At 32.7% G+C, this 17,739-nt stretch overlaps 1 protein-coding gene across 3 annotated transcripts in view; it reads right to left on the reverse strand.

Annotated features, from left to right (window-relative positions):
* The window catches only part of LOC124537160 (ran-binding protein 9), a 35,082-nt gene extending 18,009 nt beyond the window's left edge, over positions 1-17,073 (reverse strand). The window contains exon 1 of one of the 3 annotated variants that reach the window (XM_047113876.1): positions 16,822-17,073. In XM_047113876.1, the coding sequence (XP_046969832.1) occupies positions 16,822-17,014 (193 nt within the window). In that variant the 5' untranslated portion in view covers positions 17,015-17,073. The remainder of the gene's footprint in view (positions 1-16,821) is intronic. The other 2 variants (XM_047113878.1, XM_047113877.1) reach the window with 2 other exon arrangements.
* Positions 17,074-17,739: the final 666 nt, after the last annotated feature.

Here is a 17,739-nt window from a genome sequence, read left to right on the forward strand (position 1 = left end):
CAACCACCTGTGTTCGCTTCGAAACCGTTTAACATTAATGCATTTTATATGTAACATAAATTATTAACTTGCGATTACTCTAGAAACTAAAATTAACTAAACATTTTGAGGTTTTTGTGATCCAATAAACGTGAGAAATTATCACATTATCTGAGTCTTGAAAACTTACTTCACGCACAAAAACGTTGATGATATTTTTCTATCATGTTTTTATGATCACACAGGCACACGTCAGGTGCCTTTTCTAATTCTGTTTTCTTTTCATTGTTTATGTGACTATTGTGAGTCAACCGTGATGCCATACCATCGATTGCTCTCAATATGGTGAGTACGAATACCATAATCAATCGTGAAGATGATAAACAATTAACTTTTCTTTAGACGCTGCGTTTTTCATTTTCTCTCTAAAATATATAGTATTACCAAGCTCGTGAATAGTTAAAGATGTGAATTGAATAAAAAAAATGCAATTTTACGAGAAGTTCATACTCAGTAACACTTTAAAAAAAATTCGATCACCGTTACAATTATATTATTTTTAACTTCTTCGTCTGATGGTACTTGTAAATTCTATATTAAAATAAAAAATAAAATCATCTTGAATCTTCAAATCATCATTTCATAAATTAAGAAAACATAAAATAAAATAAATAGAATTTGATAATGTATCGAATGAATTATTATAAACATTATAAATACGTCTTAACAAAACAAATTTAAACGAATTCTTTAGAACACTGAACAATGCATAAAGTCTCATTAAGTTATAGCAGCAATCGTTGTATGCAGTAATATGAAACAAAAGAAAATACACAAAATAAAACAATCGATACCAAGTCAATATAAGCAAAGCGAACTTGACCCCCAAGCAAACAAGCCGTAACCCAGATAAAGAAAACCTTAACCACAAACGTTGGTTATGAAATAATTCGTTGTATTGTCGTTGATAATTGCAGTGTAATTGTAATTCAATAGGACCCACCAAGAAGTACTCCAATTAATCATTCCTTCGACAGTAGGTTTTAAGAACTTTTGTGAGTCATTTTTACAAAATTATTTTAAATTTAGAACTACACACCAGTTCATGGGAATTGGGTTGCAGGTTCTAGTAATAAAAACCGGAAACGAATTCAGAAGAAATATCTTTATTCAATGTATAAAGCTATATTCGTTTTACCGATAGTAGAAACCGACTACGTTACTTTGCTAATATATCCTGTAAATATTAAGATTATACAAATTAAGACGAATTAAATTTCAAAAATGTGTAATGATTCCGATTTGCAATATTTCTGCTGAGGCCCATTTATTTAGCAAAAATAAAATCAAGATCGAAGATCAAATATAAGGTTATGGTAGTGTGTTTGCTAGAACAAATTCTAAAAACTCGTAAACAAAACATTTTGATCAAAGTCGCAAAAATGTTGCTTTGAAATGCTCAGCAAGCGCAACTTTCACATTGCACGTGTTGTCAGAAAGTAGACATTTTGGACAGTAGGATAGTAACGGTGAAAACAAATTAATTAACTACAAACTTAATTATTTCATCTACTTCATCTAATAAAACTTCCTGTTAATAACTACAATAATCTCAAACCATCCAAATAATTTCGAATATCTAAGTTTTATATACTATGTACATAGAATAGCTGACTTCGATTAGATCCGATTTCAGATTAAGTATTTTAATGATATAATCTAACATAGCGAGCACTCCGAAGCGCTTTAGCCGCTGTTCTACATCACGGACATTTCAGATGGCACTCTTACTATCACACTTGGATTGCGTAACACTTATAACGACTATAACGGTGAAAGTTAATCTCTATTTCTCTCGACGTTTCTCAACATATAATACATCAGTGGCACTAGTTGTAGGCGTTACTTTTTTTTTTCTTTCACATTTCCTACACAATATACAAACCTAGACAAACATTTTTTTTTTATGGTATAGATTGACGGACGAGCATATGGGCCACCTGATGGTCAATGGTCACCATTACCCATAGACAATGACGCTGTAAGAAATATTAACTATTCCTTAAATCGTCAATGCGCCACCAACCTTGGGAACTAAGATATTATATCCCTTGTGCCTGTAGTTACTCTGGCTCACTCACAGTACTGTTGTTTGGCGGTAGAATAACTGATGAGTGGGTGGTACCTACCCAGACGGGCGCAAGCCCAAAGCCCTACCACCAAGTTGTCAGTCAGTCCTTAAGATTCGTCCTTATATTCATAGAAATGTACTAATACTACTAGATCTCTGTAATATATAATTTAATTTTACTTCCAAAGTTCCGATAACATTGCCGACACACAAAATTATTAATACCCCAAATTATTCAAGTTCTCAACGAATGAAGTCACGTCACTTCAATATCAAAAGTGCGCGATTTTAGTAGTATTTAGTTTATACCATTCATTTAGATAACGTACTGTCAGTCATTTTAACATTAACCCGTGATGATGTCCCCATTACCTAAGGGTCTTAGTCGTCCTGACCTGATATTATGTAAATATTAGGTCAGATGAAGAAACGAACACGAACACTTAGGGCACTAATTAGATTTGATTAGAATATTACATCATATCGTTGAGGTATTAATAGTTTTGATTAGTGCAATGAAACGATAACTAGATTTATTCAATATTATTTAACATGGTTAATTTGATATATACATAAAATCATAAATTTATTTATTCATACATCTGTTCTATTCTAATATCTCCTCCTCCTCTCCAATTCATATTATTGAATATACAAACGCTTAAACATTCTATAAAATCTTAAATTGAATAAATGTTTATAATACAAGACAAATTTACTTCCAGTGATAGGTTTCGAATGTTTTGATACAAATTTGATGACCTTCAATGACCTAATATATGAAAAGACAAAGACTTCATAGCTTCCGCGTCATTACATTCAAAATGCAAATAATACTGACAATAAGCCGTGCCGTTACTACTATCATTGTTTCAGCTTCTTTACATGGGAATATAATCTCTAAAGCGCATGAATAGCATTGGTTATTGGACGGCGTGAAATCTAATTCGTGCACCACTATGACAAGGCCGATAAAACGAAGTTGAGAACGAACAAAAATGGACCCTATCGCTTTGTCCCACAGAGTCTATTTGAACAAACTACTGAGAGAGCGAAGTAAGTGGGGAGAAACACGTGGCGACCCAACGTAAGCGAGCTTGACCTAGTTAGTAGATGCACCATTTTGGTCCCATTTCGTAAGCAAAGGCCCTTCTCCGCCAACTCTTTGTTCGAACCTTCACTTTCTGGCCCTTTTGGAGCAGTTCAATTTATAATAAGCTGGACCGACAATAATACGCTGGTTAACAGAAATGGAGCATCCAAACTAAAACATTCGAACGTTATTTGGCAAAGTGCCCTACAACAAACTTACTTTAGCATGAGAACCAAGGTTTAATAACGACACGACAACTACAATGTAAACGAAATAATCAACTGCACAATTAAGTAACGACATTCAAATAGTATTCCTATGGGCAAAATAGCGAAATATCGCCATAAAACAGGATTTGAATTTCAACAACACCTAACTTGAAAAGTCAAAATCAAAGTAATGCAATAAACACTGCAACTAATTTGTTGCTAGCTTTACTTTCTTAAATATAATGTAAAAACGTATATTTTTCAGTTTCATCTGTATAAATAAATGGAACAACTGATGCTGGCAATAAAAAACAGAACAAAAGAATAATCTGCATTATTCGAAGATTACGAAGGGAGCCAACGTGATATATTCTATATACATACAGTTCATCAGCTGCGCCATCAAAATGGTGTTCGTATCCATTTAAATCTCCGTTTATTTTTTATAAGAACCGGTTTTTAAATCAATGTCTCCTGCTAATTTCTAAGAAAATACAGTTTCAAACCCGTTTTATTTAAATAAATGATAGTAAACAAAAGAATTCTACCATTGAAATGTTTGGCGATTTTGATCAAAAGCGAAAGCAATAAAAAGTAATATATTGACGGCTGCCTAATTCACCATGTAGGCAACAAAGGGAAACTCAGTAAACGTCGCCCTGCGGGCTCGGTGACCCCATTACTTGCTCCCGGGGGACTGCGCACAAACACAAACACCAAGGATACGGATTAAGGTTGATACTTTACTGCGTATTCCGAAAATGCAGGAGGATACGACAACTTCTAAATAATATTCACTAAAAGGATTTTTAAACACACATTTCTATACCTTTGAAATATTAGATGTGTCTTTAAAAACATGTATATTGAAATAAGAGTTATGTTGTAACGTAAGGTTGAAGAGTTTGTTTATTTGAATTTATTTCGAGGATCTGCGAGTTCGATTTGAAAGATCTTTTAACATTAAAATATTCTATTTATCAATATCCTCTTTACGGCCCTACAGAGCGGATCAGTTACCATAAACGTATACAATCCGACAACCAGTTCTTGTGTTTAGTGAATGAATTCATCACGTGGGTTAAACAAGCTAAACACGAACCAGTGTCACTAAAAAATATTTTTTTATTCAAATTAATCGTAAAGCGTTTCCAACAGCGATACTACGAACTGTCAATATAGTCAATACTATAGTTGTGAATGTCACAATCAACGCTTTATTATAAAGGAAACGTTAATTACACCATGCTGAATATTTGTTAATGATTAATTCTAGTCCATTTTGTAAATTTCTATGTAAATATATCGACCGTAATAAGATTATACTGTAAATTGTTTTGTGATTGTTCCGATGCATTTTAATAGAAGTTGTTTAATTTTGTATCTAATTATTATTATTGTGTTGTTTTAGGTTATGGGTTTGCAATGCTACTACTGTGTACTACTATTATGCCTTCAAAATTAGTTTGAGCATTGTAATCTCGACCGTACTGATAAACCTCTATCGTGTATCTCCATCGCATGTGACATTGGCGAAATAATCTGAGCCTTTTTGACACAAATAAAAGCCACAAAAAAAATTAATTACACCATAATTATGTAAATTTCCTACCAAGTTTAACTTTACAGAAAAAGTTTGATGGGTACCAGTTTTTTTTTTTTTTAATAGATAAAACGATCAAGTTTTATTTAATGATGTCAGCATATCTTGATGAAAGACACGAGGCTGCTTCGAGTTTGGCTCGCGTTGATATTAGTAAGAACGGAATTATTTCGTCCTATATTTTATTATTAGTAAGCTATTCACTCTGGAGATTTTGTTGCGTTGAATTATCTTTATTACATTATATATTTTATCTTCTAGACGATATTTATGATTGAGTTTCTTCTTCCTAATACATAGCAGGATTTTTAAGTTTAGGGAGAGTATGATTATATTATAACGATGTTTTATTTTTAGTGTGGGTTATCTATTATCATTTTAAAAGGGTGAAAGTAACTCTTGTATATCCGTTAGCTTAACAGGACTGAAAAATAATTTGCTTAATATCTGTAAATAGGTAACTTCGAACTGGAAGCTCTTTGTTGGATATTTATAATAAAGCACTCGAAGAGCGCATAATCTCTTTCCGGCTGTTTCGGATTGACATTTCAACGGACGGTTTTTTGTGTTACGATAGATAACACATTTACGTTTTTCCCCCACTAGGGACTGAGCAAGTTCCACATACCCCATGTGAGTCTTGTCGGGGCCGAGTGCGTTAGAATACCCATTAAAAAGCAGCGATACCCACTCCGTGTTTTAAACAGGGAGCATCACGGGATCGCTTGCACATGCTACCGTGACGCCCCGACGGTTGGCCCACCTATACCCAGGCCCAGAACCCCACCTAATAATTAGCGTTGACATATTGAATTAAATCTCAAACAATGTACAGTGTACGACACCAGTTTCGAGCCAATGCGCACGTTTAAATTCCAAAGCTATATAATTGTGTTGATTTCAATTATACCCTATTAACAACGTTTTGGAAACAATAATTAAACATCACAAATAACATTATTCTTTATATGTATTAAGTATGCCATAATATTAAGCACATTATCCAATACCTTATTTTACATTAAAGGTAAGAATCTCGATTCCCAGAAAGATGCCCCTTTCATAGAGAGTGGGGACGAGATGGCCCAGTTGATAAACTGGAGACGACGATAGTGCGTTCTAATTCGGATAAGAGTATTTATGCCATTTTCTCCTTTAAAAACTCCTTCCGCCTTTCCCCTGAACATATAATTCGTGATTGGTTGACTATTTCTATTCGAAAATCCAGATGCAAGTAAATTATAAATATAATGATTCAGATGTGATTGGTGCACAAACAAAATATTAGCAACATTAAATTCTTCGTATACAATTTAAGTAGCAATCAGTTAACGGCAGGTTCATTACTTGTGTGAACTCGGTCACGCCACTATAAAACTTATCAGTAAGCGACTTACAGTGGGCTGTATAAACTAAACTGTAAACTGAATTAACGCTGACATTAATGAATGAATTGATTACTTATATAAGAGAATGCCAGCGATAACTATTATCAGAACAAATTCTAAGATTCAATTTTTTCCATCCTGATATGGGTACAACTTGTGTTATTGCTAAGACAGTGGGTAAGATTGACCCAAGAATAGGTGATCGAACCTCTAACTTCCACGTCACTAAAGAGATCGTATACGATTTAACAGCTGAGTCTACCCTAAGTATTCATAATATCCTACCAGAAAACAATTTTTAGTTTTATTATGTTCCAGTTTGTAGAGTGAATTAGGCATTGAACTATAGTCACAAGGGACGTGACATCTTAGTCCCTGAGAATAGTGGAGCTTTGGTGATCTCAGGAGTGATTAATATTTTTAGACAGTGATAACAACTAACCATCCAACTATACTAAAACCAACTGTAAAACCATGTATTTAGAATTGATTTTAGAATATTTTTTTCTCTGATTGTTAGGTGTCGATTAGGTATTGTAATATAGAGATTATATTTTTTACTCTTTCAATGCATAATCTAATCACTGAAAATACATAAACATAAATTCGTTAAAATCAATTATTAATCAGCGAAGCTATCGACGAAAATGAAAACAAAGAATAAGGCCGAATTGATAAACTCTTTTAAAGTCCACTCCGAAACTTGACATTCTTTTTAGATTACATTTAGTAAAATGTGAAATCAAAGAGAAAGAAGAGACATCCACAAAACCGCATCGGAGCAGCGTGGTAGAATATGCTCCTAACATTCTCCTCAAGGGAAGAGGAGGTCAGAAATGGTTTTTCAATTATTATTATAAAGATGACACAATTGTTTAAGTAATCACCAGCTATAGAAAGTTTACCAGTGAAGCTGTGTATTACCAGTTCATAATAACTACTTAACAAATGAAACAATTCCATCTCTACGTAGTATAAAACAAAGTCACTTCCCGTCGTCTTTTAATCTACGCAACAGATTTCAATGCGATTTTCAAAACCAACAGCATCATATATGCATCATATATTGGATAAAAATTGATAATATCAATTTTCCTATCTGTAAACAAAACATTATTTTCTTTTTATGTATATTTTTCGACTAGTGAGCTGTATTTAGTGCAGCTGTAAATCAATCAAAATTTATATATTTACTTGCATAGCAGTTTTCTAAAGATCTCACCCTCTAAGGAGTGGGAGTTAACAATCAATGAACTACTGCTTACGTAACTCTCAAGGGACCATTCCCCTCGCTACTTACATACATACTCAACTCGTACACAACGACATGAGTTGTGTACAGTGTAAAGAGAAACACAAACTATCGGAGATAAGTGAATTGACTGCAGGTTTTGAAACTTGATCGAAGTGTAATTAATTGATTTTAATGGTCATTCTAAGATGAAATAACACTAGAATAGCATCGACATCAAAATTTAGGATGCAACAGATTACCAACAGATTTTCTATTAAGTTAACCCATGATAACTTTATAAGCTAACTGCTTGACCAACGACGAAATCAATCCAAAAGTAAACACTAATCATCAATTCTCATTGTGCAACATAAACACTTTATAACATAAATATTTTAGTAACACTATTTTGAATATTAATTATATACTCTTTGTCGAAGTCGATTTAAATTACCTCGTTCGAAAATTGAAAACTTGAAAAGCCTTCTACAAAGTTGGTCTAGCGGTCAGTAGCCGAGCCTTCGGGCACCAATTTACTACGCTTCGAGTAGCGATAGCAGAAAAATGGAAATAAAAGCAACAAATTAAAGTTATTTATTAAAGAATTGTTATAATGAGTTATCGCAAATGGGATGATTTAATTGCATGATAATTCTAATATATGACCAAAAAATGGTTCATGTACAGTAATTTAATTAGACAAGACATCGAAAGTACAATGTGAATTTTTATCACACTATTTATTAATACGACAAAACACATAAAACTAATCAATTCCACGAGTCTTTATTTTGCTATCGGTACCGCCATTACGCTACATGAGCGATATTATTCGAGTTTTCGAAAGAAATTGGCTTACGGTGAAAATAACTTACGAGTAGACTTTAATACATAATTTTTTTAAAACAAATACCCTTTTTATACCTTTTATCCGCTTGTACATAAGGTCTTTACTATAACTGGTAACTTTAAATTAAAATGTATAGTAGCCAACTTGAATAAACTATACAGCTATACTTTAAAAGAATACTCATGAGTAATTCATACACTGAAGCCGAATTGTCCGTACATGATATTAAAACCGGTTGTAGGACGTTGTGCTGCCTTGTCTGGATGGGAAACAACACACACCAGATACTCCCACCGTCAAATACAACTTTGTATCATATTCAGAACAAAATAGCAAATTTCAGTAGAGTGAAAGTAGCATCTTGGATCATCTGACTTATAGCGCTTTGACGATGAAAAAATCATACATTATATGGCCATGGCTAATCAATAGGTATCATACGGCTCATTGGCTCAGCTTAAAACGAATGTACGGAATGCTATCGGAATTTATCTGCGTATTCACAACGGAAGATCATTGGCGCTTTATAAATCCATGAAACCTTATCAACAATATACAAGTGAGATTTACTCGAACGTAGAACGACAAATCTGACATAAAAAAAATCTTTCTCAAGAACGTAAGGCCTATTATCATTACATAGTATAAAACAAAGTCGCTTACCGCAGTCTGTCTGTAAGAATGCTAAGATCTTTAAAATTACTCAAACGATTTGAATGCATTTTTTTAAGAGATACTTACTTATAATTTTATAAGTTTCTAATGTGATGTCGTAAATAAACTATTAGAATCAGTATTGCACCCGTGCGAATCCGGGGATACTAGTAATTACTAAAGTGATTTCTATAGACTATTAATCAATAAAGTCTAAAGTCTAAAGTCCTTTACCAAATTCGAGAATGCACAACCACGAGAGGGAACTATAATGATGAATCAGAAACAAGATTCACTTGATAGCACATGTATGATTCCAGCTTTACAGATTTGCTTCCGCTGAGTGGGATCTTCTGTTCAGCGTGACGTATAGGTATGTTCGATGGACTATTACATCAATCAATGGTTTTGAGACAGAAAATTAAAAAGTCTAAAAATGTACTTGTATTAAAACAAAATCTTTAGATAAATATCAAACCAGACTCCACTTCTAACCTAGAAGGCAGGTGAATATATTATCTCATATATTAGTTTGGTTATCACGAGTGCCAAACACCTGACCAGAAAGAGCCCCCAACCGTCACACAGATGAAGCCGCGGGCGAAAAATAGGTACTTTTAAAAGCGTCAGTATAAATTGCAAAATACAATCCTACAGAAAAGACCTCCCGAAAAACTAGAAATACTAGCTTACTGATTAAAGACAATACATCGATAAGTGAAAAATATATTTATCCTAATGTTTATGTTACCTAATAAAGGAAATTAAAAACTTACGATACTGGACTGGCCTGGGGATGTCAAAGACAGACAATTCGATCCTGCCCCCTCAAGCTATTGTTGTACCACCCTCGGTACAAATTAAACGCTAGTTCGAGAGCAATGTGGGTACACTAAGTAATTTCGAGTATTCTGTAAACAAAATACCTTCAGTAATCTTGGAATCCAAGAGCAAGCGAGATTTCTTGCCAGGAGTACCAAATTAATGAGACAATAGATAATGGATGACAAAAGAGCTAAGATGGTTCGATGTCCAATAAACGCGAACTGCAGACGATGACGAAATCAAACCATCATTTTCTTTATAATTTATCTCGTTCTTAATGAACGAAAACATTGTGAGGAAACCTTCATGGATGAGAAGAACTCTGTCACATATGTGTGCTGTAATAATGATCCCACCTTTAATTTTTGAAATATATATGTATTAAGAAGACGGACAAGCCAATGTAATCGTAAACGTAAACTTTGTCCACACGTGTACACTAGCAAAGTAAGTAGTATTACCAATCTATAAACAATCAATGCGCCGCCAACTATGGAATCTAAGATGTCTTACCTATAATTACACCGGCTATGCCCTTAACGGTATATTAATTAACAAGTGAGAGTATCCATACAAATCTTTACATGGGCCTGCACAAAGAACGACCGCCGGGAGAATATTTATGATACTTCCTAAGAATCATTGGAAAAATGTGTTTCCACATGCACAGCCTACGCAACCGATACATAAATATGCCCACTTAATTAGCATGACAGATGAAAAGGAAACACATTTGATGAAGTAACTAGTGCGTGTATGAATCAGAACGAGTTTAAGTGATATAAGATTGATAAGGTTCACTTCTAATGTAGTATCATGTAGAATGGGATGTTAATATAAATTTTATTCCACGGCCGTTGAAATTATCAGATGATTCTTCGTATCAACGACTGTGTAAATATATTCGTTTAATATTAATATTTCCATATAAAATTACTCTCCACTACTATCCATGCAAAAGGTCTCGTACACGTTAATTTCCAATTTAAATGTGATAAAAAGTTACTTATTTCGTATTGGAAACAAGTAACAGATTCAAATAATCATTGTTTACTAGTAGCATTATCGACAACTAACTGAGCAAGTACTTGGACAGACAAACGGTCGCGACGTCAGACATCGCAAAAATCCAAAAATAGAAGATTATCTGAAATTTGAATATGAGTTTGAACACTGCTTAGAAGATATTATATGGCAAAAGTCAATGCCAATGAGATACCCTGAAAAAATATTGGTGATAATTGTGAACGACGACAATTTCCGAATAGGTTTACTACTTTGGCCTGACTGATGCAAAAGCATAAGCAATTACACAAAAATAGTTAAACACCTTCTAAACGGTTTAAAATATCAGAATCAGCCAGAGCGATGATGACTAGTTTTTTGAGATTAAAGAAATGACATTAAGTGAATATAAAAATTGAGTATCCAAGTTACTGGAAGTTTTCAAGCCTCCATTATTACGATTTCAAAAAAGTATTTAGAAAAATACTCCAAACCAAAAACTTATTATATATATTATTATTCAGTTGCCAGTAATAATTAATCTGTTAACAAATTTGTGTAAACGTAATTCAACGTGTGCGTACAATCATTTTGAGACAACATGCAAGCCAAGAAGACTGTTTTGACCTATTTTGACGGTTGAAGGAAGAAAATTTATCTCGATCCTCTAAATATAAACTATCCGTGCACCAAAATGCACGACACACACATTATATATTATAAAATGAGATAGTTTCTGTGTTGGCAGTCTTTAATGGTCTTAGGAACTAATAGTCCAATCTAAATAGTCATTTTTAAGGATATTGTTCATTTCGCAAACTGTAAACATCTCTTCATAAGTATGAAACTAGTATGTCTAATCTCTTAAACTTCTCTTTAAGATAGACTTAATTTAAGTAGTAAATAACTACCAAAATTAGCTCTGTTTGTAATTTTTTCGAGCTCGATTCCACATTCTAAGCCGGTGGTTGCAATACATATAACGAAATCTTGTAATAAAACGATTCAAACTTTGATCGACCCGTTGATGATTGAGCAAATTGTTGCTCCTTAAAAAGAACAAGAGAATGAAAAGAACATCTTGTAGCTTTGTTTTTTTTTGTTGAATTTGGTAAACGATTGTATAAATGACGGATCGAACCAGGCACGCAGAGAGTCAAGGGGAAACATTCAATTTGTACTAATATTATTTTAGTATAAGTTAGCCCGATGATCGAATACGTCCACAATCATTATTGTGAATCTCGAATTCACAATAATGATATATACAAACTTGGAACTTTTTTGTTTACTCCAATAATCTCGTATTGAGCAACCAAATAAAAATAGTTAAATCTTTTAATAAAACAGAGAATTAATCGATTTTTAGGGAACTGATTTATCTTTCGATACGTAAATATATAAAAGGCACTGCTTCAATATTTCCCCATATATTACAGTGCCATTTATACCTATAACATGTAACCATGAACTTTATTTATGGATGTACGTATAGTAGGACACAAATTAGATGTAGCATCGGAAAATGCGATGGAATGAAATTAAAACCGATTACTGCCGATTTATACAACCAATAGAAATAGCTCCCTATCGCGCCATTCGACGCTATTCGTCGCTATAGATTCACGCGTCAGAGAAAGCAAGTGCATGTAAATCCAGGTGTCAAATTAACGAATATGTTAGGTCATATGACATTACAAGTTATTACGTTTGTGAAAAGATCATATTCGCATGAGAAATAAATATTGATAATTTGGTATAGCGAACTCAATTCGGATGTGATCGGTTTTACGAATTTTGCCGATGCGACATCTAAGTTGTGTCGTACTATATATTCTTACAGTATTGAGTAAACGTTGCAAACTTTATTTTATTTAAACATAGAACTTCACTGACAAAAACGTCATTAGGAAAATAGAAAAATTCTATGTCGAACTGTAATAAAATGCATACCGCTTTTTTTTAATTTTTTTTGCCGTCAAATAATAAATAATATTTATGAATTAAATGGAGCTTCTGAATATCACATTTCATAGCTTTATGTAACCAGACACACCGAGTATATTTAAAGCGAACTACATTCCATTTGTAATAATAATAATTTTGCTATCATTCATTTTAGAATTGCATTTCTGCATGTTTCGACAAGTGCATTCAAATATTTTGATGACAAGATGACATACATAATACCGGAGTGCTACGTATTCAAATTATTCATCGTTACGCGAATAGCAAGCGTTGTGGCGGTCGTGAATTAGCAACATTGTATATTGTTTAAAAAATTATTGACATGGAAAACTCAAAGAATTAAATTGTTGACAAATTTTAATAAAGAGAGATTACCGATTTTGATTATTCATTTATATTGAATACGTAATACCTCACGGGTGTTCCCTTTGATTAACAAATTTCACCCCGAGGGAATAGAGTGGAAAGATAGGGGAATGGATACTTACATCCTCTTACCGCGCCTTTTCAGACCTAAGCAGAGTGTAACTAGGCTTGTCAATACAAAATTTACAAACAGTAATTTACCACTGAAAATTATCAATACTTGACTATTGTTATACTAAGTTTTGTAAAAATAAATATTTTTTGTGAATTTATATTCATTGGAACTTGACGATATATTTTTCGTAAATTATTCTCCTTTGAATACAACCGACACCAAATAGGCTTTTTCCGCAGTCTGGACCTTAGCGGACAGTCCGCATGCGTCAAAACCGTACTTAGTATGGCAGTGATTTCCTAAGCCTCCACATACCAACACGTTGTAACGTTTCACAATGTTATGTGTTTTCTTCTCATGTCAAAATGAAAAATTTCGTAAGTAAAGAATAAATTCCCATGAGCATGTTAAAATAAAAGCGAACAAGCAGTCAGACCTACCATATTCCAAATACAATTATCATTAGATTAATACAAACGTCAGTCAGACAACAAAGAACGTCGGGAAAACGTCGACCCCGGCTTTTTAGGGACTACGTCTAGACTAGCAGGTTAGTGCACCTCCATGGACTACCAGCGCGGTCAACAACCGACGCGACTGATGTTCGTTACCATCCCCTAAATTTAGGATAATGTAATGTTCTAAAATATCGCTATTCATTAGTCAATAGACATAATGTCATTACGTTTAACATAAGAATTACTACATGCGTGTTTGCCTTAACAATTATATATGAACATAAACGTGACATATTTTTCTTGACTACCATATCAAATCTGACCACCCCATAATGTTTATAGACAAACAGGTATCGGCTACGGAGTAAATTCTCATCGGAAACTGAGCGACTACACAGGCGAGACCATAACGCAAATACAGGCGTACTCATCTCAATTCCACAACTCATACACAATAGAATGGTTATCCTACACAATTGGAAAGTGTCGAGGACAGGAGCAACCCTCGAGCTTATTGAGGCAAGAGAGTTTAAGCATTGCCAAATAACAAAATCCAGCCTGGCCTGAGGTTTGAACCTCTGAGTGCCATTCTTTAGAGCCACTCCCAATCAACAGCATTCAAGCAAATACACTTTTACCATACTGACTAGACAAAAAAAGATGAGACAATATCTGCCTAACCTGGATGGCAATACAGGACTAATGTTACTGTTGTTGCTATGGAATATACTTTAGTTTCCTTTTGGTATCTAACAATATAACTAAATATCAGAACAGCAATGGCTTTGTTTTTATAATATATACAGTTTCAGAAAAAACATCTGTGGTGCTAATATTGCCATGTCTTGTGTGAAGGTAAAGAAAGTACTGTCACTACTCTTTTACTTATTCATTGTTTAGTCTACCACCATCCCATACATACCACATATTGCTGTGGCAATTAGGAGGGTGAACATGCCATCATTACAGCAAGAGCAAGTTTATATCATAAAATTATTATTATTGACATAATTTGATACATATTAATGCATAAGAAATTAAAACACATATGACCATCATGATACCTTTATTACATAATATTTGCAATATTAAAATTTATATGTAAATGCTTGCAATGCTCACACTAGTATTAATAAGTAGTAGTACAATAATTAATATTATGTTTTCCATTTTAATGAAATAAACTATCCTGCATCATTTAAAAGAGCTATGTTCACCGGGTTCCATCAGTAACCATAAGGTCTTGGTTCTAATAAGTGCTAGCGAGTGTAAAAGGATTTTTTTTAATTAAACTAGTAATTATAGCTACCACCAGCTTTTGTTTCTGATAATATCATACTTATTACAATACAATTAAAGTGAGTGTTTGAATATACAATACAATTAAATTTCTACTGAACTAATTTAAAGATTGTGTATTAGAGATGATTCTCTTGTACCATCTGCAATATCTTAATAACATATGAGAAAGATATAGTGGATTAAAGTACCTTTCTTGAGGAGTGTTTGAAGGTTGATCAACCAAACAGCTACAGTGCTAGTTATTGAGAACACATGTTTATGCTCAAGAATATCATCTTACACAAGCCTGATTTATCATAATGTTGTAAATCACTGCAGAAGACAAGATATATTATAAAAGCAAATTGAACACATGAAAATTCAGAGATATTTGCCTGGATATCCTACACATCAGTAAGATTCCAATTTCATTATTACTGTACAGATTAATAATTGCCGATATATTGAAAATTGCCTCACCTAAATAAATATATCAAAGATGTATAACTTTTTTACTTGAATTATGGCTTATAAAATATACAAATCAATGTATTGAATTATATTATAAAACTGCGATATTATTTCACCGTTCATATTAGCATCACACAAAAATTACTGGAACTAAATTGATTACAATTAAAACTTGTATGTATTGTTATGATGGTCAGAGCCATAGCATTAATAACGGGACCAATTATGAAAGTATACAATTGATATAAGGGGACTCCATACCTAACTTAATTATACAACCAGTAGTATTTACTGGGATTAAGAGGGGCGTAGGCAAGTGATTAACATTTGTGAAATTAGAATACTGCAAAATTTGTGAATTCAAAAACACATTACATTGCAGTTAACCTTGTCAATTTTTATATTTAGAAATTCATATAAAAATATTTTATTATAAAAAACGAAACTGAATTTAATTTAATTTATGGTGTTTATCAATATTTTTTAACTAGTTTTATTAGAAAAAAAATATGATTTGAAGTAGCATTAAGATTTTTTATTTATTTATGTTTATTTCAGATGATAATATAAAAGAATAAAAACTTTGCATTTTATTACGTATCATTTATTATCTTTTTAAATAAATAATATTCAATGTATAAGCTTGTATAGGAGCACTTAAGAATACATACGACAGAAATTACGCATTTAAGCTATTGAATTACTATTCAAGAGATTCATTGTTTTTCACAAAACAAAACTAAGTAAGTCTTCTAAAGACAGTAAGTAAAATAAACATATGTTTTTGTTTGCTATTTTTATTTCACCAATATGATTTAGTACGAGTCCTAAGTTTTGTCTGCCATTTCTAGTGAGGAGAGACCTTGTACAGTATTGAACGGTTTTTATTTAATTAAAAACAAGATAACACGAAAAAGAACACGCCAAAGTGGTTTTTATGTATTTTTACGCGTAACAAACATAGTCATCACACATATTCTAATGTCGTTACAAAATATACGATCAGCTGATTTCTTTGTTTGAGTGATCGAGTTCCTAGCGCCTAACATTACGACAAAATGTTGACACGTCAGATTGTCCAAGAAAACTAAACGATAAATAAGAATACTGTATCCACGGTTAAGCTACTTCTGTGTAAACCATTAAATAGATTTGCGAATAACTAATCCATAAACAAACCTTGAAACTTACCTTTGTAGTGCACTCTGAGATTATTTTGCGATAGCCCGATGTAGCTGAATTTGTCTTTTGTACTCCATGACCTCGGTAAGGGTGTTTCATCTTCGTTCACATTAGGATAAAGCAATTTTAAGCGGTCTACATTATCACTTTGCACTTGATTTTGGGATTCCATCGTCCCCCGTCCACTACCCATCGCAGCCATTTCTAATTTCCGTATTTCATGTCTGTCAATGACGTCACATCCACTAGTTCAGAATCTGCACACAGATGGCAGCATAACCAACATCATGTCATAGATAACTTAAACGTAATTCGAGATGCTCTTTAAGGTATGTTTACATAATTGGCAACAGGCTTGCAGGCTCTATTAAAATTATAATTATATTTTTTTATAAAGGCAATGAATATGATGAAGCACTGTATTGAAAAAAAATATATATACATGTCAACTCTTCTTTTTAAATTAAGACTATGAATACGAGAGTAGATTTACTTAAATATAAGCTTTTGGGAAATTCAGAAGTTGTATACATATTCTTTTTTTTATTTTGCATTAAGTTTCGTATTTTGAGGTACAAATCAAATCGATAAGGGATTAATATAAACAAAATTCGCTGAAAGTTCTACTTCAACATAATGCCACTTAACTGCTTATATTTACTTAAAGTTTCCTTTTAAAATTCAAATAAGAATATCGTTGACATTAAAAATATAGTTGATTTGTACTTTGAAATTTATCTTATAACTTATACATATATTTAAAGATTACTCGAGCTTTTATCCAATAACGCATCAATTATTCGAGATGATATATTGTTTATTTGTCTTTACATCTCTTAAAGTTTATTAGGCTTACTGTTTTAATTATATTTGTTCTAATTTCCATTTAGCAACATCAGTAAAAAAGCATAAATACAGGTATATCAC

The sequence above is a fragment of the Vanessa cardui genome, chromosome 18 (assembly GCF_905220365.1).
Source record: "Vanessa cardui chromosome 18, ilVanCard2.1, whole genome shotgun sequence".
Taxonomy (NCBI): domain Eukaryota; kingdom Metazoa; phylum Arthropoda; class Insecta; order Lepidoptera; family Nymphalidae; genus Vanessa; species Vanessa cardui.